We start from the raw sequence: 27,972 nt of genomic DNA on the forward strand, positions 1-27,972 counted from the left end.
AGAGACTAACAAATTTATTTGGGCATAAGCTTTCGTGAGCTACAGCTCACTTCATGTGATGTGTAGTTGCTGATGAGTATTTGCTTCAGATTGGGGGGTCATCTGTAAGTGAGGACTGGCCTGTCTCCCAAGGTCTGTGAGAGTGAGGGACTGTCCTTCAGGATAGGTTGTAGATCCTTGATGATGCGCTGGAGAGATTTTAGTTGGGGGCTGTAGATGACGGCTAGTGGCGTTGTGTTACTATCTTTGTTGGGTCTGTCCTGTAATAGGTGACTTCTGGGTACCCTTCTGGCTCTGTCAATCTGTTTCTTTACTTCACCAGGTGGGTATTGTAGTTTTAAGAACACTTGAGAGAGATCCTGTAGGTCTTTGTCTCTGAGGGACTGGAGCAAATGCGGTTGTATCTTAGAGCTTGGCTGTAGACTATGGATTGCGTGATGTGGTCTGGATAAAAGCTGGACGTATGTAGGTAAGTATTGTGGTCAGTAGGTTTCCGATATAGGGTGGTGTTTATGTGACCCCTCAGTGGTTAAAAGGTAACCTATAAACATTTTAAAAAATAGGTTTGTACTCTTTTTTTGCTTCTTTATGATGATTTTTCATTTCTTTGGAAAAAAAGTCAGGTATTTTTTTTTTAACCTTAGAAATATCAGGAACATCAACTCTTCTCTTCCCTCATGTTGCTGGAGGACCTCCAGGAAGTCCTTGAGCAAATGAGAGATCTAACACTTTTTAATTAAAGAGGTGTGTGATGGTAGTATGTTGAGAGGTTAAATAATTAACAGATGTAAAATCCCCAAATTTCACCACCATGCAGTCACTAGAGTCTTCCAGGCTAGACAGGACCTGAATTTCTAAATGAAATACATTTTCATATATGTTTCAGACTCCTACGTGGAAGCAAAAAAGGACACAACACTAGTTTTCTCCTTTGCAAGTCACTATTGAAGTTCAAATATGGTTACTTACCATGGCAAGACTGGAAAGTATTGGAGGTGGGGGGAAGTTCATGGGGAATGAGAGCCAAAAACAGGTTCCTGATAGTTGCACAGGTGTTAGGAAAATTAATAAGTTAAATTTTCCTATTTCCTTTTTTTCTAATGGGAATGTCCACAGATCTATTACAGTGGGCCTTATCCCTTGCTTGCACTTCTGTGGAGGCACAAATCAAACCAAGCAATCAAGACAGGTGGGGAGGAGCTACGCCCACAAAGACACAGCCAGTTTAAGATGCTTTCACAACTGCTTCTTAAAGCTAATTTTTAAAAAATCTTAATTTCTCCTGTGATTGTTTCGTACTGCAGAGCAAATTTAAATTTCACCCCAACTACTGGAAGACAGAAGAAAATTGAGAACTGATAGTTTACACAGCCTTCATAATTATAATCTTTGTGAAAGAAGGTTGGATGCACACTTTCCTGCTAGAAAAAAGAAAATTTTCAGTTAAGAATTTTTACTATTCTTTGCAGGGAAAGTCTACAGATTCATTACAATAGGCTGTCCATTACCAGTATATCACCAGGGAGGGAAACAAAGGATGAATGACACAGATGTGTGGTGTTTTTTTTTTTTTTTTTTAAAAAGAGACAAGATCTAAGAAATTGCATGTCTGAATGAGAAGACAACCTTGAATCTGCTTGCTGTCATTTGTGAGCAGAAAATGTCTACCACTTGAATCTGAGAGACTAAGGTTCTAGGCCTGTATTAAAATTTCACTGTTAAGAACTCCACAAAAATATGCTCTCTCTTAGTTGGATCTGTCCATGCTAATGTCTTAGCACCGTGTTTACCTATAGACTGTGAAGTCAAAGATGCCCTGTTTGTAGAAAACTTTTTCAAGGCAAGGTATCAGAACATCTGAATAATTTATTTTAACAGAAACCTCCTAAGTACACTGTAGCTAGATTGATTACTCTGGGTTTGGATATGAAATTTGGTCTTTGAGAAGCAGACCTTTCTTGTAGGCCGAAGTGAATTTTATTTGATACCTGAACCGGATACAAGAACCAGTACCTCCTTGGTCAATTTGGGCTACCCACCTAACTTCTGCCATCCTCATCCCACCCCACCCCCAGTTCCCTCTAAGCTGCGTGGCCACGCACCTGCCTATTAAGCCCCATGCAGGGGCTCAGGACTGCGGTGGGGAGAAGCGCCCCTTGCCGCCGGCCCCAGCGTGGAGTTGGTGCACATAACAAAATTCATTCCACACATGGACAAACTTAGAGGGAACACTGCCCCCCTCCTTTTTTTGTAACTGTCCTGGCAGAGTATAAGCAGAAAAAGACAATCCTGATTTTGGTCACGAGAGACAGGATTCATTTTGGGTTGTTTTGTTTTCTTGTTGCTCTGAGCAGCGCTCAGCCTGCCTTGATTAATAGGTCTGGTTTCTGCCTCCAAGGAGCTGCAAAAGCAGAGGAAAGACCCATTGTAACAGATTTGTGGACTTTCCCTGCAAAGAACTGCTGTTTGAGAAAAAGAAAAAGTGTGCTTAGCTCTCAGCCCTGGAATAAATTCTCTCTCCTTATAGTTACATCCACTTTCTTTATTCTATGCCAGTTTTTTAAGAAGAATAAATGTTCTTCCAAAATTGGCTTCAATTTAAAGTTACCTTCCTTTGAGCTCCATGAAGTAGAGAAGTATCATAGCCCAATTCACTACACAAATCCATAATCCCAGTGATTTATTAAAATTATTAAATATTTGTTCAATCTGAACTAAATCTAGGTAACTAAACACAGATCCAAATCCCTGTACAGTAACTCCTCACTTAAAGTCGTCCCGGTGAACGTTGTTACGTAGCTGATCAATTAGAGAACATGCTCCTTTAAAGTTGTGCAATGCTCCCTTATAACATCGTTTAGCAGCCGCCTGCTTTGTCCACTGCTTGCAGGAGGAGCAGCCCGTTGGAGCGAGCTGGGGGGGCTCAGAATCTGGTGGGCCGGCAGCCCCCCATCAACTCCCCTAAGTTCCCTGTGCAGCAGCCACCCAGCAGGCTACCAATTGCTGGGCAGTTCAGCTGTCTCTCTCCCCCCACTGCCCTGTGCTGCTCCTGCTCTCCAGCTGCTCCAGGGAGTCTCCTGCTTGCTGGGCATGGGGAGGGGGGTAAGAGGTGCTAATGTCAGGGTGTCCCCTTCCCCCCGCTCCTGTACCTCACCTCCACAGACACAACAGAGCTCAGGATGCAGGGAGCCTGCTGGCAGTAGCTGCTGTCTCAACTTGCTGATCTACTTAAAAAGACAGTGTACTTAGAGCAGGGTCAGCATACTTAAAGGGGCAATGCTTGTCTCTCTCACACAGGGTGTGTGTGTCTCTCTCTCTGCCATGCTGTCTCCCCTCCATCCATTCCTGCTGCCTTGTAGAGTGTGAGGCTACCATTAACAACGTGTTAACCCTTGAGGGCTCAGCCGAGTGCTAGTTCATCATTTAGCAGCAAGGTATCTTTTGTCTGGTGAAAAACATTTCCCTGGAACCTAATCCCCCCCCCCCATTTACATTAATTCTTATGGGGAAATTGGATTCACTTAACATCGTTTCACTTAAAGTAGCATTTTTCAGAAACATAACTACGTTAAGCGAGGAACTACTGTACATAATTTTCTACTTTTCTTCTTGAAGCTTTTTCCTTTACTCCAGTTAGCATGCCCACCACCTACTTTTAAATAAGATTTTTGATTTTTCCAATTCTCTAAGAAAAACATTTCCTAAAACAGTCTGAAATCCAGTTTTTCATCTTTGTCTTTGGACCATTATAAGGTTTCTTTCCCCAAAGTGTCAATTTTAACTTGATAAAAAAGTAATGGCTTCTGCCCCTTCTCTCTAATTCTTAATCAACTGTATTTTAATCTCCAGTGGCAGCAAGTATGGTTAATATTGCATCTATAAACTGATGGTATCTGTGATGCAACTGCTTAAAAAAGTAAAAATAAAAGCCATACACAGCAATTTATTTCTGTATCTATTTTAATGCAAGCATCTCAAAGCCGTTTAAACATAAAGCCTCAACATCACCGAGGCTTTCATTGTCTATATTACAGATGGATAAATTGACAGAGATTAAGTGTCTTGCCCATGGTCTCACAGCACCACAACTTAGTGCAGAATCAAGCAGTCCTTGACAAAAGCAACTGTTCTCACCATATAACACTGTTTTTTGTATTTCCTTAGCACCTTAGACTATTAAAAATGCAAGTTTTTTAAATCTAGTTTACCTTTCACCACTTAGGGTCACTTTTTACATTTTGAATACCTTAATCAAACTGACCTAGTTCTTTAACTTAGATTCACCTCTTGTTTTTACACACTATTGCAGCAATGTGGCATTTGAGTTAGAGTCACTGCAGGGGAAGCTTAAAAACAAAAATTATAAAAAACTAAGTGTTTTCATGAAAACAGTATTACATTTCTAACACTTTTTAAGCTAACCTACACTTGCAGATTTAAACTGCTCCGCCATTCTCCTATTAAAGGAACACACCCAGATGCAGGATCCTGAGATTACAAGCTTCTGTTTTACCTCTCTGTCTGCAAGTATACTGCCCTCAACACCATAGTATCTGCAAACCTAAACATGTAGTCTAGTTTCCTCCCTCCTTCCCCTGAGATAGCTGGTGGGTTCGTTTTGTTTTGTTTTTAAGGCATCTCAACACATAGGATCTCAATACATAGCACAGCAAGATCCACTAACTGTAAACTGAAGGTAGATAAATTTAAACTAGAAATAACTTGCAAATTCTTAACAATGGCATTTAACTTACCTAGGAATGTGATAGATTCTCAGTCATTGGAAGTCTTCAAATCACGATTGCTGTGTTTTTAAAAAATATGGTCTTGCTCAATCAGAAGCTATGGGCTTGATGCAAGAATCACTGTGTGAAAGTCTATTAGTCCTGGGGGGAATTCTGCACCACTGTGTGTGCATGGAATTCATGTCCCCCGCAGATTTATTTGCTTTCCCACAGAAAAATAACTTTCTAACAGGGAAGAAAAGAGAAGTCACACACTACTCCCTAGAAGGTTTCAGAGTAGCAGCCATGTTAGTCTGTATTCGCAAAAAAGAAAAGGAGTACTTGTGGCACCTTAGAGACTAACAAATTTATTTGAGCATAAGCTTTCGTGAGCTACAGCTCACTTCATCCGATGCATTCGGTGGAAAATACAGTGGGGAGATTTATATACACACACAGAGAACATGAAACAATGGGTTTTATCACACACACTGTAAGGAGAGCGATCACTTAAGATGAGCTATTACCAGCAGGGGGGGGGGGGGAGGAGGAGGAAAACCTTTTGTGGTGATAATCAAGGTGGGCCATTTCAAGCAGTTAACAAGAACGTCTGAGGAACAGTGGGGGGTGGGGTGGGGGGAGAGATAACATGGGGAAATTGTTTTACTTTATGTAATGACCCATCCACTCCCAGTCTCTATTCAAGCCTAAGTTAATTGTATCCAGTTTGCAAAGCAGCGCAGGTACATTGTTTCAGGCACCTGGAGCAGCCATCAGAGAGGTAAATCACTGTGGAACTGAGGACACCCCAGCCAGTGGCTCCTACCCTGAGCTGGGATCAGCTGCTAGTCCTGGCTGGGCTTGAGGCAAGCAAGGACAGGACTTTCTCTTCCCCTGCAAGGAGTGGCTGGGGCTATGTCAGACCCACCCCCAGAAACCTGTCCCAGCTGCAGGAAGCTCAGCATCCTGCCCTGCTTCCTGCCCCCATCACTCCTCAGCTGTGAGGGGAAGGGGTATTTGTATGGGGAGATGCTCCCCCATCCACTCAACCCCCATGCATCTGGACCTCCCATACTCTGACACCTTTGCCAATCCTCACCTGGTAAATCCAACTGCCCCCAACCCTCCAGACCCGAATCCCACCCCACTGAACCTCAACCCCTGAATCTGGAGCTGCCCTGCACCCAGACACCCTGCCTCTGGACTCCCACCCCTGCCCCCCCACTGAGGTCCCTGTACTCAAACCCCCACCTTGATGCCTCACCCTCTGCACCATTGAGTCTCCAAATCCAGACCATGACACTGACCCCCAACTAGCTGCACCCAGACCTTCACCCCACCAAGCCCCACTCCCCCAGCATCCAGACCCTGCTGCTGAGATCCTCCCCCACCCAGACCCCTCTGCTGAGCCCCAACCACCTTTACCTGGAAGCCCCTGCAGAGTCCCATTGCCCCTGCACATAGAACCCCCCCAGCGAGCTTCTGTGCATCCAGATCCCCCCACACGTAGACCCCTCACTGACCTGCCTGCCCCCGATTGTCCCACACAGAATGCTGTGACCCCACACCTGGATCCTCTCACACTGAGCCCCTCCACATTTGGATCCTGCCTGCCCCACACCTGGTGCAGACAGGCAGGGCCCCAGGGTGTTTCTGGGACAGGCCCAGGCCTTGTACTATGTCACAGTTGGGTGCAGCCTCACCGCTGAGTCCTTGTCCCGGGGGTGGAGGATGGGGAGACTGCAGGATGATCTCCAATCTTTGTATAGCCAATGGCCTGTGCTCTCCACTGCCAGGCTGGAGCCTCTAGATTTACTTATTGACAAATAAAACTTGCAGAATTTTATTTTTTTTGTGCACGATTTTTAATTTTTTGGCATAGAATGCCCTCAGGAGTAGTCTATGCAGGTCAGACTAAATGATCATAATGATCCCTTCTGATCTTAAAATCTATGAACAGGCATTGCAATTATTTACCTACTGGGCAGAACGCTTCTACTGATATGGTCTCAATGGTATCTCAGACCTTACCCTTGCTAGGCAAGAACGATAGTTAATTATAACCATAAGTCACTACCAGCAACTCCAGCAAGCCTTTTTACACTAGTATTTCCTTAGGGGCTATTACTGGTATATAGTTCCAGGCCAGTGATGATTTATGGCTTCGATTCTTGCTAGTATAGATAAACTCAAAAATCACAAACTGGTGTAGACTGCAATCTTGCATTGAGCAGTGAGGAGGCTGCTTATGCTAAGTTGCCAATTCTTAGGAGTTGGCATTCGGTGTTTTCTTAAACTGATCATGATGCCAAGAGATGACCGTTTTTCCACAGTTTTTCACTTTCTAAAAATGGCCATTTCCCATTTTTTCTAAATGAGACTGAAGCCAAAGACTTCACAATGAATATGGCCATTTCCTTACATCCTTTGAAGTAACAAGTGAGACTGCCCCTAATAAAGATGGTTTGTACTTCCAATTGCTTCCAATAAGAGTGAAATCACACTGCCCTCATCTAAAATGGACACCCCCTTCTTTATCACACGTTGCAGAGAAAAAAAGAGAATTAAGGGGAGAACTGAACACGGAGGTGCAGGGAATAAGATTGGTAGACTGGAAATGTGGGGAAATGGAGAGGGAGCCAGGGGTCGGGGATAGGAAGAAGAGCAGCAATGGAGATTAAGACTTTGCCACACAAGTTCGCTCCTCAGGCACAAGAGAATTCTCCTCAATAGGGATACAGCTCGTCTGGTGTAGGAGACGGAACATTCTTGGGGGTCGTCAAAAAGTGCAGAATGAAATCCCTGAGGAACTAAGGCACATCACAAACCTCATCAGCTTCCACTCCAACTGCAAGGTACATTTCTCTGCCTTCGCCTTCTTTAATAGAAATACATAGCAATATGTACATTTTAGAAAAACTCTGCCAAAACACAACTTTTCTGCACACACTTCTCCCTTGGGGAGAGGATGAGAGAACAAACAAAACATCACTAAACAACTGGAAGGCACTCATACTACAGTGAGGAGCACAGTTTAAACCCATATAGAAAATAAAATAGATGGACAGCAGATTGTGAGGCGAGAGCCAGGAGAAAGACAGAACAGTAGCAAGAGAGGGAGTTAGAATGGCAGTTTCCCCATCCCAGAGATTAGGAGAGACTAAATGAAATCCCAGTCTGATCAGCCAGCAGGCAGGCGATGACTTAATTCTGTGTGCATGTTTAAGACTGAATTTTCAAATGATCAAAACTAAGGTCGGGGATTCCTCCTAAACGTTAAAACCTCAAGAAATAAACCAAGTTCATATTTTTAACTTCTTAGGGTTGGCAATACTAATTGCACCCCTCCATAGTCTCTTCCAGACCCTTTATGAACCTATTGTACTCAGAACACACAATTTTGCATAAAATGAGGGACTTTTTTAATTGAAGCAAAGTTCATTGCAGTAAGGCTTCCGAGTACAATACTTGATATAAAGTAGAGAACGACTTGCCTTCATTTAAAAAAAAAAATTCAATGTCGTTGAGAGGAAGGCTGGCATTCCAGGCTGAAAGGTTAACCACATGACTGGGAATCAGGAGATCTGGATTCAGTTCCGAGGTCTGCCTGAAACTGGGGAGCCTTGAGCAAGTCACTTAATCTTTCTCTGTGCCTTATCTCCAGTTGCTATCATCTACTTCTCAAGTGTAGTAACTGATCAAAGTATTACATCATGTATCCTCTCAGGGTCTCCTACATGACAAAAATGGTATTTCTGTACATGGAGATAGCCACCACAACTTGATACACCCCCATTAAAACCAGTGTAGATGTAATTTAACACGAATCATGTTAGTTGGTCATGTTGTAACCTATGGAGACACCAAGGCTATAAGATGATCAGTTAACTGTACAGATGATAAATTGTAAGGATGTTATGAAATGTTAGGGCCAGAGGCCTAAACCCTGGTTCAAGTATCCTGGCCGAGCAGCTGGGGGAGAAAGCACTCCCCTGCATTAGGCCACTCCAGTCTCATGCCTGGAGTGGCCTTCATGCCCACTTATGCCCCCATTAAGTGGAGGGGATTGGCAAGAGGATTAATGTAGAGGCAGATCTACATTGTCCATAATATCTTGCTGCACAGTGGTGACTAGGAGCATCCCTGGAGCTCAGAGATGCAGCAATCTCAGCATGCAAGAAATGCACAAATCTCTGTCCCATGCCATTTACAGGAACCACATAAGTTGTGTTACAAGGATCTTCCATAGCTGTGGAAGAGGAGACAAGGTTTTCCTGAAGAACATATTAACTGCCTACAAATAAATGTGGTGTAATATGATGATTTTTAGTTTTACGCCTCAAAACTGCAGTATGTTTTGAATTTCCTGTAGAAATTACTATCCCTCTTCTGCTCACCCTCCACCCACTGAGCTCTGAGGATTACTAAATTAAACCTTCCGGCTAGCAGCCTACTCAATTTTTCAAGGGTTTCCTTTTTTCCTGCCCCCCCTATAATTATTATACAGCAGAATATTTCATTGAATAGTTTTACTTAATAGCTCACATGGCTAGAATGACAGGAGAATGGTATTGTGCTCAACGACTGTCAGTGAAACAGATTTCCAAAATGTAGAACTATTACAATACCAATATAACCCAATTCTTTGAAGATTTCAAAGATGCAAACATACATTATGAAAACAGTATTGCAAATGAATATGCCTGTCAAACCAAAAAACTTTGTGCAAATAAATATTAAATCGGAATGTAATTTTTATTATTCTCATAGTGCAAAGCATCATAAAGTCACATCACATCCCTGACCATCCTGGCTAACAGCCATTGATGGATCTATCCTCCATGAACTTATCTAGCTCTTTTTTGAACCCTGTTATAATCTTGGCCTTCACAACATCCTCTGGTAACGAGTTCCATTGATTGACTGGGCATTGTGTGAAGAAGTATTTCCTTGTTTGTTTTAAACCTGCTGTGCAGCCTATTAATTTCACTGGGTGACCCCTGGTTCTTCTGTTATGTGAAGGGGTAAATTATACTGCCTCATTCGCTTGCTCCACACCTGTCACGATTTATAAACCCCTATCAGATCCCCTCTTAGATGTCTCTTTTCCAAGCTCAACAATCCCACTCTTTTTAATCTCTCCTCATATTGTAAATCAATGCAATGTTTTTGTATCGCATTTATTGTATATCAATGCAGTCTTCATCCGTCATTTTAATAAGTGCATCTTTCTCCCGTCATATGGGAATATTGCTCTGGCAGTTTCATCCATCTTCCTTTGTAATTAGTGTGCATAATATAGCTGTAGTATGTCAGTATGTAGCTATGTCGGTCAGGGGCAGGACAAGGTATAGTTTGGACCAAAATGGCTGGGGCTTTTGCTGGAACTAGTATGGATGCCTTTACACCAGCAAAATTGTGCTTTTGCTGATTTAGCTTACTTTCAGATAGTAGTGCCGGAACGGAGTTTTACCAGCATGTGTGCTGTGTGCACACTAGGAGTGTTTTGCAGGTATAGTAGACTGGGAAAGCCTGCCAAGTGCAGACCTGTCCCTTAGGGCAACTAGCACACTCTATACCAGTGGCTCTCAACCTTTCCAGACTGCTGTACCCCGTGACAGGTTGGACCCCCAGTACAGGATACCACCTGATGTGCTGGGGTTTCACTGAGTCTGCCTGCTCCACTAGTCTGGGCTCCCTCTCTGTTTTGCTGAATTAGGTTCTCTGGCCTCTGGTTGCGTGTGCACACACACAGGGACGCACCAGCTGTAAAAATCACACAGTCTGCAAACAGCTATGAGAAGACTCAGCCATGAAATTGCCCAGCACTCAAGTGCAGCTCCCCTCTGGAAAGTACACCCAAAATAATATTGTCCTGTACTGTAGAGAAATTTATACAATGTAAGCTCATAAATTCGCCCCCTCCCTCAACTTGGAGGAAGAATGCGCAACTTCATGTGCCCCCCAGTTATACACTGCACAAACTGGGTTCTATAATAAACAAAAACAGATTTATTAACTACAAAAGGCAGATTAAGTGATTATAAGGGATAGCAAACAGAACAAAACAGATTACTGAGCAAACAAAACAAAACACGCATACTAAGCTTAAGATCTTAAAGAAACTGGTTACAAGTAGTAATTTCTTACCCTAACTGTTGTTTTTGGGCAAGTTGCAGAAATTCTTGAAGGTCAGCTACCCCTGCTTGCAGCTTAAATCTTCAGGTATCTTATTCACAGACCAGATCCCATTTCAGCCTGTGTTCAAATCAGTACTCCCACCCCTTTCCCTTTCTCCCATAGGTGTTTCCAGCAGTCATCCTGGGTATGGAATTCAGTGAAGAGTGAACCAAGATCAACTTACTCCCCAGCCTTAAATAAGATTTACATAAGGCGGGAATCTTTTGTTCCCAGGACACTTCCAGTGGAAAAATACCAGCTCAAGATGGGAACCAAGGTTAGGTAGTCAAGTCAAGTGACATGACTACCTAACCTTGTAGTGTCAATGTAGCAACCCAGGAAGCTTCTCAGGAAGAAGAGAGATTAGTATCTTCCAAGTCTTCTTATTCTTCCTAATGGCCCATGGTCTGGTGGGCGTTTCCCAAGTGTGTACACAGTTGTAATTGTTACACAGCCCATATTTCTAACTTCAGATAAAGATACATGCATACAAATAGGATAATTATATTCAGCAAATCATAATCTTTCCAGTGATGTGTTACAAGGCCCATCTTGCATAAAACATATCTTAGTTATGCCATATTCATATCTTAAGCATTTTCTATAAAGAATATGGAGCATCATGTTACAACCCCTTTCAGGAGTCGTGTACCCTCAAGTGAAACCTCACTTTAAAGATCTAGGTTTCAGAGTATCAGCCGTGTTAGTCTGTATTCGCAAAAAGAAAAGGAGTACTTGTGGCACCTTAGAGACTAACAAATTTATTAGAGCATAAGCTTTCGTGAGCTACAGCTCACCGATGAAGTGAGCTGTAGCTCACGAAAGCTTATGCTCTAATAAATTTGTTAGTCTCTAAGGTGCCACAAGTACTCCTTTTCTTTTTTTAAAGATCTACTTGCTCAAACAATCAGACAAAAATACAAAAGTGTCACAGCACACTATTACTGAAAAATAGCTTACATTCTCATTTTTACCATATAATACAATAAATGGATTGGAATACAAATATTGTACTTACATTTCTGAGTATAGTATATAAAGCAGTATAAACAAGTCATGGTCTGTATGAAATTTAAGTTTGTACTGACTTCACTAGTGCTTTTTATGTAGCCTGTTGTAAAACTAGGCAAATATCTAGATGAGTTAATGTACCCCAGTTGTGGGCAACTTGCGGGCCTTCAGGGTAATCCGCTGGTGAGCTGCAAGACAGTTTGTTTACACTGACCTTCCACAGTCATGGCCGTGATTCGCCGCAGGTTGCCCACCACTGATGTGCCCCCTAGATGACCTCAGGTTGCCCACCATGTGTACCCTTGGTTGAGAACCACTGCTCTGTACTAGTATAAGAACTTTTGTATCAACATAACTACACATACACTAATTTAACTATACCAGCAAAACCCTTCAAGTGTAAAACAAGACCAAACAGCACTTTCCTACAAAAGATACCTCTGCAGAGGAATGGAAACCTACTTTGCAGAGTTTGATGAACGCATATTGGCATCACGATATTTTCCTTCAAATTTTTTCAAATAAGGCCAAGACACTTTCTGCCATGATACACGTAGGAACCTGATGTAGGACACCTCAATTCCTTCATGGAATGGTTTCCCAGAAGCCTAGTATGCCAGGCAATACAGGATTTTAACATCACATCTGCAAAAGCTTTGAAGGCCGTAAAGCCCTGACATTTTGGATAGAACAAGATACAAGAAGTGTGCATACATTCCACATGCATGAAGTATTTATTCTCTCTACAGAAGTCCAGTTTGCCACAATCTTTTCAAAAAATACTCAGAATCTTAGCAAAATGATAGAACTCTCTCCTGAGAAGCGTGAAAAGACGAGTTTACTGTGAACAGAAAGATTTCCGGAGTTCTAAGGGCAATCTTGCCCCCATATGAAGTGTAGTGATAGTCCTTGTATAGAAAGAGGTGCTAACTCCAAAACCTATTTTTCAGAGATAATGTCTAGTAGAAAAGCAGGCCTTGATGGACAAATGGAAATGGAGAGGTAGATATCCGGGATTAACTGCATGCTGCCTCTAGGTCACAGAACTAGAGAGATCTCTTGTGAAACTCAGACACACAACAACAAGCTTAGCCATTAAACATTCTGATAATTGACACCTGAAGATACCCAGTCCCAGAGCTCAATGTGCCTGCATGTAGAATGCCACTAAATTTGTTAGTTCTCTTTACAGGGCACTTGGTTGTAGAACCCCTGTCCAAAACTTGGTGGAAACACTCTAGTATTGCCAAGATCACCAGAACTTTTGTATTCTTCCAACTGTTGCTCGCACATGAGAAGTGAAAACTTGAACAGGTAAATGAACAGAACTGTCTGTCAGAAATCTATCTGGATACCAAAAGTATATTAAGGAGTCTAATAGCAACTCTTCTTTCCTCTCTTCAGTGCCAGGCAATCACTTGCCAATGGGCCCACATCAGGAAGAAAGGGGCCTTGTTTCAATAGATCTAGTGTTGTCTACAGGTGCACCGTATCTATTACGTCCCACAAAATGTGCCTTCTGGGTCACAGGGCATTCAGCACAAGAAAGAATGATTACTTACCATAGAGTAACTGGTTTGAGGTGTGTTGGTTTCCACTCCTGCTGAGTAAAAGTGGATATAGATTTTTCTGTACTGACTTCAAGACCTCATGAGGTGAAAAGTTTTAGGATTGTTTGTACCGAGTTGGTCATCTATCATGGTGATCGCCCTCCAATTAGCCAGTCATCTAGACAGTGATGTACCTGGATTCCTTGTCTCCTCAGAAAAACTGCCACTACTACTGGACATTCAGTGAAAACCCCTGGAGCTGTGGAGAGACCAAAGAGTAGGACTCTGTACTGGTAGCATGATATTCCTAACAGAATTCTCAGGTATTTTCTGTGAGCTAAATTTATGGAGATGTGAAAATAGGTTTCTTGCAGAGAGTTATGAACCGGTTCATAGGATCTAATTAAGGGTTTACAGAAGCTAGGCTCACCATTCTGAATTTGAAATTGTGGATGAGGGTGTTGAGATGACGAAGACAGAGGATGGGTCTCAACAACCTTTCGTCTTTGGGATTAAGCAGTGGGAATAAAAAGCCCCTGCCCCTGAAGTTCAAGGGCACCTTGTTCCCCAGTTGTAAAAGGGAGTCAACCTCCTGCTTTCACCACCTCTCAGGAGAATGGACCAGGGAGGGGATTGGAAGGGACTGAAACTGGATGAGATACCCCTTACTGACAATCTTGAGGAACTGCTCTCTACTCCCAGCCATGGATTGTGGGGGCAGCCAAGGATATTGCAGTGAATTCCCTCCAGTGAATCTTTCCTTCTCCTCAATCAACAACCATAAGTGAGCCAAGGGGCCTGAAATACGCCTGTTGTCTCGACTGCTTTTCTTTCTGGAGTTGGAACAAAGCCCCAAAAGGCAACAAAGTTGCCCTGGAATCTTTCAGGGCACAGAATGCCTCCACAGGGCTAGCTCATGAAAGCTTATGCTCAAATAAATTTGTTAGTCTCTAAGGTGCCACAAGTACTCCTTTTCTCTGTACAGCTAAAGAGGCCACTGCCCTCAAATGGAAGGTCCTCAATTGTTACTTGTCTGGACATCCTTAGGTAAAGCTGAGGACTGGAGCCATGATGACCTCCGCACTGTTACTTCAAAGGCCACTCTGTGGCATCAAGTCAGACATTTCCAGCAGAGCCTTCAGAGATGTTCTAAGCTTTCAGTTGACCCTCAGCCATGATTAGACACAAAATTAGACAGTTTGTACCAGTTCAAGAAATCAAGTTTAGAGAATGGCAGTTGGTACTTTGCTACCCTTATTTTCAGATTCATGCATGAATAGATCTTTCAGCCAAAAAAAATGCTATTTTCTGGGATGCTTTTCCCTGGTTGTGATTTCAGGGGACCTTGCTGCTTTGTCCTCTGCTGTACTGCTTGCACAACTGGAGAGGCAGGTGCAGGATGTCAATAAAAATATCTAACCTCCTCTGCAGGGACTTCCTCGCTTCTGTCCATTCTCTTGGAGGTGGCAGAGACAGAAGCAGGTGGATGTGGAAGGTTCAGCAGACTGTCACTTATCAGCATGGCTAATCTCCCTGGAGTTGCAGAATGAAGTATACCCCAACGTATCTGTTTCTCTGGTATTCAAGGGGAATATACAAGGTTTCTGCTATGCATTTTTCTTAAGTCTTGGAAAACCCTGAATTCATCTGCAGAGGATACTACAGCCACATCCAGATGTTCCTGATCTGGAGAATACTGCTCCTCTCCAATCTCCTTCTCTTGCCTCTGCAGCAGCTGTGGATGGAGTTGAGTTGTCTGGGAAGGCTGAATGTCTCCTATCCCCTGACACAGTGAAGCATGCTGGCTTCCTGGAGGAGGGCTGAACAGCCCAAGGGGGCTAGTATGGCCCGGGCTGATATGGATACTGCAGCAAAGGACACATGGAGGGACACCAGGTGCAGTGATCTCTATGAAGGTCTTTGCCTCTTCCTCGCTTCCTTCACCAATTCTTCTCTGAAGTCTCTCCCTGACTGCCAATGACCTACCTACCCAGAGCAGAGATGGAGGACAAGTAGGAGATTTTTCCCTGCTGTGTTCAGGGGAAGAGAAGGAAAAGAAACATACCTCCTTTGAGAGGGGCAGTGCTATCAGTACTATGCCTGTGAACTGGTGAGGTTCGTATGCAGGAACTCCTCTGGCCAGGCAAGTAGGTCAGCACTGACTCCTCAGATATCAAGGAGAGAGTCAGAACCATGGTGATGGATACCGCCACCATAAAAAGATGTAGTCAGCGCAGAAGTGCTGGACACCAAGGTACTCTGTGTTACGGTCAGTACAGTGATTCCTAGGCTTAGACAGTACAGCCTGAGCTGCCTCAGACATCAGCACAGAGATACTGGAATGAATCCTCTCCGTCTTATCCTTCACTGACCAGGCCCAAGTGTTATGGTGATTTGTGCCTCATGCTAGATGCCAGAAAAGATTACTTGGAACGGGGATCGTCTCTGGAGCAGCACTCCTTCCTGCCACTGAGACACACCAACACTGACCCAGTGGCAGATGAATGAGGCTCAGAGGAAGCAGCTCAAGAGCTCAGAGTGGAGTCGTAGCTCGCTGGGGCACTGAGGGAGATGGACTGACCCACAGAGTGAGGCTTTGCCAAAGATCTGCCAGAGTCTGAGGAGACTTGGATCAACTTCTCTGGCAGGAAAACTTTCAGCCTCACCTCCCTTGCTCTCTGGGTGCACTTAGAGAAAGAATGGCACATGGAACTACATTCCAGAAGGCAGCCCTCCAAGACATATGAGGCACCTAAAGTGTCCATGGTTGATTGGCACAGCAGATACACATGGTGACTTAGTTTAATTTTCAATTAGCCTAGAGACATACATACACACCCACACCGGGAGTATTAGAATCATGGCAGACGTTAACTATGAAACACATTTCCTTTTATTTAGATGTCAACAGGCAAAAGAAAAACTAAAACCAAAACTACACACTACTATACTAATCTAATAAATTAAATTGCACACTGCACAAGAGCAACAGACACTGCCAGGGGTCCAGTCTTGCAGTCGTGAGTGGTAAAAAAGAACTGAGTAGTGCTTGGGCCCTCTCTATCTTTATGCCCTTGGGGGTGAGAACAAGGGTACCTAGAGCATAAGCACAGCCCCAATAGAAGACAGCGAGACAAGGCTCTTTGGGTTATCGTCCACACATATTCCCCTCTTGGTGAACCTGTGTCCCATGCACTCGAGACTGTTCTTTCCTGGCTAGCCATGAGCCAAGATGGGAATCTGTGTGGACGATCACTCAGAAGAACCATGGCTCGCTCTTCCTCTTCTTTAGTGAGCCCTTTACTTTGAATTACTTGAATTAGAAGGAGTCTCTCTTTCTCTACCCAGGATATAATTTCTATAACTTCTATGGGGAGCTTTGAACTTCTCGTTACTCCCTGGATTTTGTTCAGACATACGACTGGTGGACTCTGTCAGAGTCAGTCAAAAATGGTGGACTCTGAAATTCTGGAAAATGATAAAGCACTAGTGGAACATTTCAGAGGTTGAAGTTTTCCTTTTCCTCAATAAGCAACCATAACCATGATGGAGAGGTAAGCAAAGGTGAAAGGGTGTCTGAAGCCTTACACATACTCAAAGGTTCAGTCAAAGGATTTGAACAAAGGTGTCCACTCCCAAAAGACCTGACACAAAAGCCTGCTGTCAGGTAAACACAAAACAGAAACCTAACCATAAAGGGAGAACTACTTGAATTGATAGGGCTGTAGGTGACAATATTTAACTACCGTCTTATTTGTATTTTTAAAAGTTGTGTAAATTTTGCTTAATTTCTGGAAATGTTAGATTAAAAAACTACTGTATTAATTCCTCTCCAACAGAAGCAGAATTTCAAACTTTATCTTTGTAAGACAAAAAGCCAAACATGATCAACTAGCATTCAACCTTGAAAATACTTACCATAAATCTTGTCTGTGTCTGACAGTACTATGATTTCCCCTACTCTTTCCTTAATGGGCACTCCTTATTTCAACATTTAGTTGCGAATTTTCACTCTTTCAGAAAAGCCATGTTTCTCTGTGTGTCTCACTGACCCATATGTGGGTGCATTTTATTTTAACTTCTAACAGAAACTGAGGGGACTACATGGTGAAGTGCCTATCCACTCATCTGTGGAAAGCTGAATGAGGTATAACATGCAGAGACACGTTTAACAGTCTTATCCGGTCCCAGTGGGTATTTGGCAACCCCGCAATTACCACCGCACAATTGGCAGTTTCTGTTTGAGGTGCCCAGAACTTGAACAACAGGGATGTGGCAGTTCTAGTTTCAGGCTCTTTGGCAGCTTGCACAACACACTTGCCTCTCAAGTTTTAATAGTCTTTCACATTCACTAATATTACAATTTACTAACAAATATGTTTTAAAACTATACTTATGAGGAATTGGTAAGCAATAACTTTATTTACACGATTTAGGTGACGTCACAGCCAGTATAATCTAGTGGAAAAATCACAGGTAAACTTTATAACCCAGAGTTCTTGGAGGATTATTAAATTAATGTTATATCTTGCAAGAGGAACCTCTTACAGGCCAAAAGTTTTGTAGCGAGTGTTTTGTATTTTAAAGCAGACTAATATACACAAGGCAACAGTTAACAAGAGATACTACTGCTTTGCTAGTAGTCTCACTACAATAAATTCTTGCTAGGATTACCAATACAAACCAAATTGAATTATGCATTCAAAAGTTAAATTTCATTGTGAACTCTTGTAACAGTAGAAGTTTATTCACTTGTTTTTTATCTATATTTATAAATTTATACTGGTTTCAATACATCAAATGCCAATTATAAACAAATAAAAATGAATATGAAGACTTCAGAAATAATTGCTACATTACAGAAATAAACATTACTTGCAAACATATTAATATGCATTGAGATGGCTGTTACTCAAATTTATCTTGTCCAAGTAATAAAAACCTATTAATAATAGGTGGGCACTGTCCATAAGAACTCTCAGTATTTGATTGAAATTGGAATTATGGAGAAATAGGAACCATCTGACCAAAGGTGGATGGAAAGAGCCTTCATTATAAAGCGAAGGTAAAGACTGGAAACATCCAAAGGTGGAACAGAACTACCTGCATACCAATACACTATTCTCTAACACAGCTGTATGTAAAAAGATTCTATATCTTTCACTTAACATGTATCCAGGTTCCAAGGGACCTTCTGAGTGATGTGTTACACGGTTGAATATGCAAAACAAACCATGTAAGGAGGGAAAACGAGTACCATTTAATAAAGCAAACATATAAAGGGATTATCTCAAGGCTCAGTCTATAACCTGTTTGATAGAAGTCACTGGGTAATAAAGGATTTCATATCTTATAATTAAGGCTACGATTAGGTCACAGAGATCATGGAATCCGTGACTTCCACTGACTTCTGTGACATTTTTGTCAGCTCTCAGCCCCCACTCTGGTAGGGGGGACCTTACAGCTGCACAGCCGTGGCAGGCAGTAGGGCTGGCAGACCCCTCTGCAGCTGCCCAGCCACAGCCGGTGGCTGGGGGACTCTGCAGCTACGAGCTGCCTTGGGGGTGAAAGGATGCACTGCAGCAGTGGGGGACCAGAGAGCACCAACAGCAGTGGGTGCTGAACCCAGTTACCCCTTTTGTCAAGGATATTTTTAGTGAAAATCAGGGACAGGTCAAAGGCTTCCGTGAATTTTTGTTTATTGCCTGTGACTTGTCCGTGACTTTTACTAAAAATATCTGTGACAAAAACATAGCTTTACTTATAATCTATGGAAATTCACTTGTTCTGAGGAGAACTTTCACATCTCAAGTAAACTCTTTGCCAGGAGGAAAGGGAGGCTGAAGTAGACAAACTGACCAATAATATAATACACAAAAGTCTAATTAGAATCTTCTCTGAGAAGGTAACTACCAATTACATCTTTACAGATAATCATATAACACCACATGGGAAAAGAGGGAAATATATTTGCCTACTTTAATGAGATTGTGACTCAAGTTATCACCCAATTTCAAACTATGAATTGCTACAAAATTGAACTGATGGAAAAAAATTAATTTCCATGTACCAAATCTGTCAACTCCAAAAGAAACCAATCATGCAGTCAGAAAGAACAGAACAAATGTAATCTGTCTACCCGTTTCAACATCCACATCAGGGATGCCATAATTCTGCTAGAGAAGTCCCCAAACCCACACCTTTTTCTGCAAAATGCAGAGATATAACTCTTATTTGCATGCTGATAACATGGCCATATTCCCCACACACAGTGGTCTCACAAGGAACTTACATCTACTAGAAACAAACTACAGTATCCTCATGTAACATATCACAGAAAAAATTAAAATTCAAACGACCACAGATTTTTAGAAAGAGAAATTGAGCTCACCTGAAATCACACATAATGACTGTAGGAAGTTTGTCAGCTCTACCAACTGTCAAAGACAACAATCCACAACCTGTTCCAATAGGGTGCATCCATATAGAAACCATAGGTGTTTGCCTCTGCCACTGAATGTTGTCACCCCAACAATCAATTGAAACATCTGGTTGTCCAGGAAAATTAATTTTTTTGATTGAGGAAACAATGTTTTTCTCTATGTATTTCTCCCGTGTAGGCAATGCCCGAGAGCAGCAAAAAATAGCCCACTTCCAGATCTCTTGTATCCAGAAAGGAGTGAAGCTGCTGCAAGTAGTGGAAAAGGGCTGCCTGTCACTTCCCAGAAGACATCTCTAGATGATGGTCTGGGAATTCCAAGAGTGCTTTTGTTGGGGTAAGGTTTTGAGGGCCTCAAAGCTTTTCTTTCCCATCCAAGTAGGAGGGAAGACAATTATCAGTGTGGCCAGAGTGTTTCTATGGGGAAGTATCGGTCATGAAAAAGTTATAGCAGAGAATGATCCCAGGGAAATCAGGAAAATAGAAAAGGCCCTGGGAAGGGTGGAAATCAGAGCCCTCTAGTCGTTTTTATGTTTTTTGTACTTGTGAAAGAAAATAAGAGATTACTGTATAGAGGTGGAGCTTTTAAATATATAGTAGCAGTAATTAAATAAAAATTCATTAAATACATATCTTCAGATATATAATGTACTATTCCTTTAGTGTATGCACAGACTTTCAGAGCATACACTGTTAGCATATTGGTACACTTGGTCATAAAACCACTGTTTGTATTAAAAACCCAACAAGAAACAAAATTTCATCAACCTCCACTAGTTTTTTAAAAACATATTTTTTAAACATTCTACATAATCTCAACAGATTTAGCACCTCTGGCAGAGGGCTTTAAAAGTGAATTTCAGAGCAAAAACAAAAAGTTGTTTTGTAATCTTTAGTGCTGTTTTACAGTACATAAAAATAGCACTGAACTTTTAAAAAATGTAACTATCAAGATCATCAAGGCCTCCTTTCCCCCTTTTTGCTGAATGACTGACAAAATCTTTGGAGGACGTGAATAATAATATCCAAGGCCCAAACCCTAGCTGCATCTCCTTCTCCCTTGTCATTACTGAGGCTGAAAGATGTCCAGTTTTACAATCTAAAATCCACACTCCCACTCCCCTCAGTTGGTGAAAAAGGGAACTGCAGAACAACTTACACTATTCCTGTCCTCAGAATGGCTTGACAAGGTGCTCCAGAATAGAGAGGAAGTGTGGATCTGATAATCCTGATATTTGTAACACAAGTGGAGATAAGGATTTAAATACAAAATCTTGACACATCACAAAGAAGCAACTTACTGACATTTTTGCTTTGCAGTTCATCTACCATTATTCCACAGAAACGAGAAGTTAAGTGTCAGGTTTAAAACATTATTAGAATCTTATAAGTAGGACCCTACCAAATTCACAATCCACTATAATCAACTTCATGGGCATAGGATTTGAAAATTGGTAAATTTCACATTTTCAGATGGTTTAAATCTGAAATTCCAGGGTACTGTAACCGTGGGGGTCCTGACCCAAAAGGGGATTGTGGGACAGGGGGGTGTTGCAAACCTGTTGTGGGGGGGGTCGTGGGATTGTCACCCTCACTTCTAGACTCTGAAGGAAGCAGCCGCAGGAGGTTCCTTGAGGCGAGTCTGAACTCTACCCCCACCTCCCGAGCAGCTGTGCAGGGGTTGAACAAGTCCTGTCCCTCCCCAGCCCAGCGGAAGCTAGGAGCCCCCTTTGCTAGGGCGCTCCTAGAAACAAGGGGAGATTGGATTTCATGGGGAAGGCCTTATTTCACCGTCTGTGATGTGTTTTTCATAGCTGTGAAATTGATAGGGCTCTACTTATAAGCATTGAAAAATTTGAAAAGGTGGGTTCTCACCTTTTACAACTTCAGATTTCTACAATAAATTTTGTTCTTAACATCTATAATTTTATTTAACTTTTGCATACAAGATGTAATTTGCCTATTTAGAGTGGCCTTTTAATGGACAAACGTTTAAAAGTGATGTTATTAGTCTCCTTTCATTTCTCTCTACACCATTAAAGTTATCAGCATTTTCACAGCACCCATTGTAGGAATGTCTTGTTGAAAAACAGGAGAAAATCTGATTTGTTGAGCCATCTTCATATGAAATTGATTAAATAAATGTTATAGCCAATCAAGAGGAAATACATAAATATATGAACTTTTTCTGGGAAAAAAATTTGTAATTTCATACCACCCTAAATTAGTGAAAAATAGCATTATGTATAATTCCTATTTGTGACTTTTTAAATGTTAAGTGGTACGTAATACAAGAGGACGCAATTTTAACAGTCACTGTCCTATTTTTGTTAGGCATTTCAGAACAGAAGCCAACACTTTGTAATACTAATTTAGAAACTGCACCTACAAAATCAAGCATACCAGCTTAGTAGGTTATGTAAGCAAAATTAAATCATTTGATTACAAATGTGTTACCTCATTTCGTATAACCGTGCCCTGTACTTCCATCTCTAATCACTATTCTCATGCTAAAGGAGTACTTGTGGCACCTTGGAGACTAACAAATTTATTTGAGCATAAGCTTTCGTGAGCTACAGCTCACTTCATCGGATGCATTCCGGCTGCTACTCTGAAACCTGTTATTCTCATGCTGTCAGTACAATGGTCGCAATTCAAATAATATTGTAACATCTACAAAGTGCAGTCTTTTCTATTTTAAAAAATAAACCAAATATTCCATATTCAACCAACCACTGAGTGTCTTTTTCTTATGAAATCAATTCTAGAATTACTTTTTACAGGTGTCAATTAAGATGTATGTAAACCAGACGAGGCCGTATTAGTTAACTGCATACGCATTCAAGAAACTACTGACAACTATTAGGAAGGTTTGAAGGATTCGGTTTTTATCAGTAAATGTTGATTTCACAATAAACACATACAGAAGAAGACACTGTTCCACTGACGATAACTGAAATGACCAGATAGGGAAAAAGAAAAATGCTGCTTGAGAATGTAAGAGTCTGATTTAAGAAGATTCATGATGTTGATAGATTTCCACTCCATACGGCTAAATTCAGTGCCTTGCATAATGACAGGTTTCAGAGCAGCAGCCGTGTTAGTCTGTATTCGCAAAAAGAAAAGGAGTACTTGTGGCACCTTAGAGACTAACAAATTTATTTGAGCATAAGCTTTCGTGAGCTACAGCTCACTTCATCGGATGCATTCGGTGGAAATTCGGTGCATTTTTTTCCCCTCCGAATGCATCCGATGAAGTGAGCGGTAACTCACGAAAGCTCATGCTCAAATAAATTTGTTAGTCTCTAAGGTGCCACAAGTACTCCTTTTCTTTTTGCGAATACAGACTAACACGGCTGATACTCTGAAACCTGATTTAAGGATACTTTCTTTGTATGTTGTGATATGTGAAGTTGACAATTTGTGGTTTAACCGTTATGGAGCTTTAACTTTTTGAATCTCCATGTCTACTGGCATTAAATTATCGTTTGACGCCCTCTCTAATTTCCCACAACTGTGAAAATTTAAATTGATAAAAATAAAAACAATGCTCAAAACCCATAATTTTGGGCAAGTTAATAATTAAAATCAATAAACAGTTTAAAATGCTTAGAAATAAACACCACATTGTCCATCGAAACGATAAAATAAAAATTGAATTTTGCCAAGCCTAGCTATTCCTAATAAATGAAAAGCAGGTGTTAACTTAGGGAAGTGTTGCATTAAACTGTTTAGGTTCAGCATCCTTTCAACGATTAAAGTACTGCAAAAAGAGCAAAAGTATTTTCATACCATATTCATACAGTAGAACCTCAAAGATACGAACACCAGAGTTACAGACTGACCCATCAACCGGACACCACAGGGAACTGGAAATAACCAACCAGGCAGCAGCAGAGATATTTTTTTTTTTTAAAGCAAGTACTGTAATGTGCCTGTCTTGCATCTTAAAGGTAGGTACATCTGGGCTGCCTGTCTCCACCCCACCCCCAGGGCAACCACTTACAGCAAGATGCTGGGACTACCAGCCCCAGGCAGCCAGAGCCAGTGGAGCAGGGGTCTGTGCAGCTTTCACCCCTCATTCCCCCTCCCCGCACCCCCAGGAGGGGGACGAGCTGTTTACACACACATACACACACCCCTACCTTCCAGGAGAGGGACAAGCTTGCAAAATCATGCTGGGGCTGAGTACGGAGCGCAGCAGCTGCTGAATCCCATTTACTTGGGGTTTAACCTGCTTTGAGCTGGGGATTGGACTAGATGACTTCCCGAGGTACCTTCCAACACTGATATTCTATGATTTGGAGCCTGAATTATGCTTTACTCGGAGTTACGAACATTTCAGAGTTACAGACAACCTTCATTCCCAAAGTGTCTAATTCTGAGGTTCTACTGTACTTGCTATACTGGAATATGTTCTATAAAAAATTGTGGCTAACTGACAATTCTCAGTTAAATGTACTTACACAACATGTAACGTTTATGACTGTACTGCTGTCATATTGCCCCACAGCATACAACAGATCTCCAAATCATCAACATTCAACATGAAAGTGAATGTGACATCGACACTCAGTAAAAGAGCAGGAGCTGATAACCAGACATTTTCCACAAACATCGATCACAGTGAAAGACTTCACAACTACAGAGGTGTAAAACAAGAAAATTGTATCAATTTTAGACATGTTAAAATTAATTTCTTGCCATAACTTATTTCTCCTTCAAACTCAGCTAAGAGATTGATAATAGTAATTATTTGTATTACAGTAGCACAGAGGTTCTCAAACTGTGGTCTGCGAACCACTCCATTCAGGTGGTTCACGGATAGTTCCCTCTAAGGTGTGCATCTGGGCGGCCACCCAAGAGAATGAAGGGCCACCCATCTCATGCAGGGCTGCAGCAGACAGAGAAAGAGGCAACTTTCCCCAGCTCCAGGGTGCGGCTGCCAGGGAGAGACGGCCGTCCTTCCCAGCCCCAGCTCAGGGGCTTCTGCAGTGGGGGGAGAGATCCCCATCCTTCCCAACCTTCGCTCCGGGGCTGCTGCGACAGGGGAGAGAGGGCACATCCACTGCATTAGAAAGGTAAGACTATTGATATTAAAATACGAGTTGTGTGCTTTGATTTGTAGAACAAAAATACATTTATTATTATTAAGGTTTTTTTACATAGCGCTTTTATCCAAAGCGCTTTACAATAGTTAGTTAATGGTCCAAACAACATTTGGAAAGATCGTTAAGCGGTCCACTAAGACAGTCAGCAATTTTCAAGTGGTCCGCCAAAAAAAAGGTTTGAGAACCACTGCAGTAGCACATAGATACCCAACTGGTATCAGACGCCAATTGTACTAGGTGCTATAGAAATACATAATACAGACCGTTCCTGCCCTTAAATCTAAACAGACAAAATAAAGGCTGTAAGAAAGGAAGTATTATACCCATTTTACAGATGATGAAACAAGACACAGAAAGATCAAATGACTTGCCTAAGGTCACACAGGAAACGTGTGGCAGAGCCAAGAACTGAACCCAGGTCTCCGAAGCCCTAGGCCTACTCCAGATTGAAGCTACCAACGTAGCTACTCCAATAACCAGTTGCAGCTTATCCATCACCTTGCAGTCATACTTACCCCAGTGCACCATGTCTATACTATAGGTTGGCCCCTGAGCAACTATACCAAGGTAGGTACACCAGTGGATCAAAAGCCCTAGTGTAGACATGGCTATGAGCAGAGGGGTGACTCGTATCACAAAGAAGATAACAAACGCATGCACAATTAAAAGAATTACAATTTTAACAAACGTTCTAATGGCAATTTAAAAGAATGCACAATGCATTCAGTTCAAGTTGATAGGTTATACTACTTCCTCTTGTAAAAACAGCAATGCTTTCTGCTTCACATACTTTTAACACTTCTTAGCTGAACAGGTGTGTAGAAAAAAAAACTTTTTAAAGCTATAAACACTCCAGAAAAACTGGAAAGCCTTCTTGGCCCAAGACACCAGGATCCCTACTTCTACTCAGTCTTCCAACTTATTATAGTTATAAAAAAAAAAAACCCTTCCAAAAATGAACCGATGCAGCGTTTTCTTCCCAAGTCTCCAGCAAGCAGATCACTCCAGAACCTCTGCTGTTGCTCATAACTACATCAAGGCTTAGCAGAATGAAAATGATCAATTCAACTGATGCTGCTCAGAAACCCAGCTGTGCAAGTCACAGGTGCTGTACTGCTCTGGAAAACTACAGCTAGAACCAGAGGCAGCACCTGGAGCAATTCATGGTGAAGGACCCAAGAGAGGAGGTAGGGCAGAACAGAACCCTTAATCCTCATACACACACACGCCCTCATAACTGCCAGGCAACTAAGAGCCCGCCACCGCCACACACACACACACACTTCACAGCAGTCAAGAGGTGGAGCATTTTCCAGCCAGCAGCTTTGATTGGAATAGCAGGGCAGACACATCACTACCTCCCTGGAGGCTCTCAGGTACAGTGGAAGAGGGAAAAGGGTCTTTCTCCCTTCCAGCACCAGGAGTTGAGTGGGGGTGGGGGGTGGGGGGGAAGAAGTGGCTTCAAATCTATTAGACACCTATTAGCTAAAGGTTGGTCCAGAAGAAGATGGAGCCCCTGAGCAGAATCCCAGCACCTTCCCACTTTCCAGTATCCCAGACAGTATTCTGGCAAAGAAACAAGGAAAAAATAAATATTCACACTATTTGAGGGGGCCTCTGGAGAGGTGCAAGGGTATGGGGGGCTTTGGGAGAAGCAGGCGAGGCGTTTTAGCGCTAGGCTTGTTGTCTGCAATGTTTCAGGGCAGCAGCCGGGTTAGTCTGTATTCGCAAAAAGAACAGGAGGACTTGGGGCACCTTAGAGACTAACACATTTATTAGAGCAGAAGCTTTCGCCCGCTAAATTTGTTAGTCTCCAAGGTGCCCCAAGTCCTCCTGTTCGGTCTGGAATGTGGCTCTCTTCTCATCGCACCGTGCTGCTGAGTGTAACTAACCAACGTCCGGCCGCCCAGAGCTTACGGGGAGGCACTTTTCTGTTTACAATCTAAGCAACCGAATATCAAATTATAGCAGAACGTGTCTGGCAACGAAGCAGCGCTTCTCAGCAACGCGGGCTCGGAGCCACCGCCAAGCAGTGCGGGGCGCACACGAGGCGGGGGCACAGGCGCGCTTCGCGGCCCTGGGCGAATCACCGGGGTGCAGGGGCCAGAAACAGTCCCGAGTCCCGCAGAGCCGGGGCCGCGGCTTCTCTCCCGCACGAGCGGCGGAGGGGGGAGCGCTCACGAGTCCGGCCAGCGCCCCGGGCTCTCCTCAGCGCCCGAGCCCCGCGCGAGGCCTTTGGCGGCGCCCCGCACCGGGGGGGGGGGAGCGGGGGGAGCGGGACGCGGCGGCGGCGGGCCGGGGCGGGGATCGCGCGGCAGCTCCGCGGGCCCGAGCGCAGACCGGGCGCGGGGACGCTCAAGGGCGGGCGGAGCCGGCCGGCCAGAGGAGCGGGACGCGCGGGCAGAGCCGGGGCCCCCCGCTGCCCCGCCCCAGCGCCCGCGGCCCCCGGGCGGGCCGCCCAGGACACCCCCCGCCGCCCGGGCCGGTGGCGGTGCGGGGCCCGCTCTGCACCCCTCCCCCCCGGGGTCTCCCCGCCCCCGCCTCTCACCTTCCGACAGCTCCAGCTCCAGCTCGGCCAGGCTCTCGCGCACCTCGGGCGGCAGCGGCACCGCCTCCAGGGAGCAGCCCCCGCGCTCCGCGGCCATGTCCGGCTGCCGCGAGCCCCCGCCCGCCGCCGCCTCAGGGGAGCCCCCGGCCCAGACAGGCGCCGCGCCGGCCACTCCACTCCCCTCCCCGCGCCGCGCCGCAGCCACAGACGCGTGCACTGCGCAGGGGGCGGGGCCGCGAGCCGGGGGCGGGGCCGGGCGGGCGGACTACATCTCCCAGGCTGCCCCGCGGCCGCGCCGGCGGCGGGGAGCGTGCCGGGAAGGGTAGTCTCCCAGCCCCGCCCCCGGGGTGGCCCTGGGGGCGCGTCCAGCCGGTGACCCGGCTAACGTGCCCGATCACGCGCTGCATTC

General features: G+C 43.6%; 1 protein-coding gene across 9 annotated transcripts in view; it reads right to left on the bottom strand.

Annotated features, from left to right (window-relative positions):
• The window catches only part of DIP2A (disco interacting protein 2 homolog A), a 252,896-nt gene extending 225,107 nt beyond the window's left edge, over positions 1-27,789 (bottom strand). For all 9 annotated transcript variants that reach the window (XR_005295575.2, XR_005295574.2, XM_038421641.2 and 6 more), the window contains exon 1: positions 27,564-27,789. Coding sequence is in view for 7 of the 9 variants with exons in the window: in XM_038421641.2 (XP_038277569.1) it covers positions 27,564-27,660 (97 nt within the window). In the remaining 2 variants the exon portion in view is untranslated. The remainder of the gene's footprint in view (positions 1-27,563) is intronic.
• Positions 27,790-27,972: the final 183 nt, after the last annotated feature.

This window comes from Dermochelys coriacea, chromosome 11 (assembly GCF_009764565.3).
Source record: "Dermochelys coriacea isolate rDerCor1 chromosome 11, rDerCor1.pri.v4, whole genome shotgun sequence".
In the NCBI taxonomy this organism is placed as follows: Eukaryota; Metazoa; Chordata; order Testudines; family Dermochelyidae; genus Dermochelys; species Dermochelys coriacea.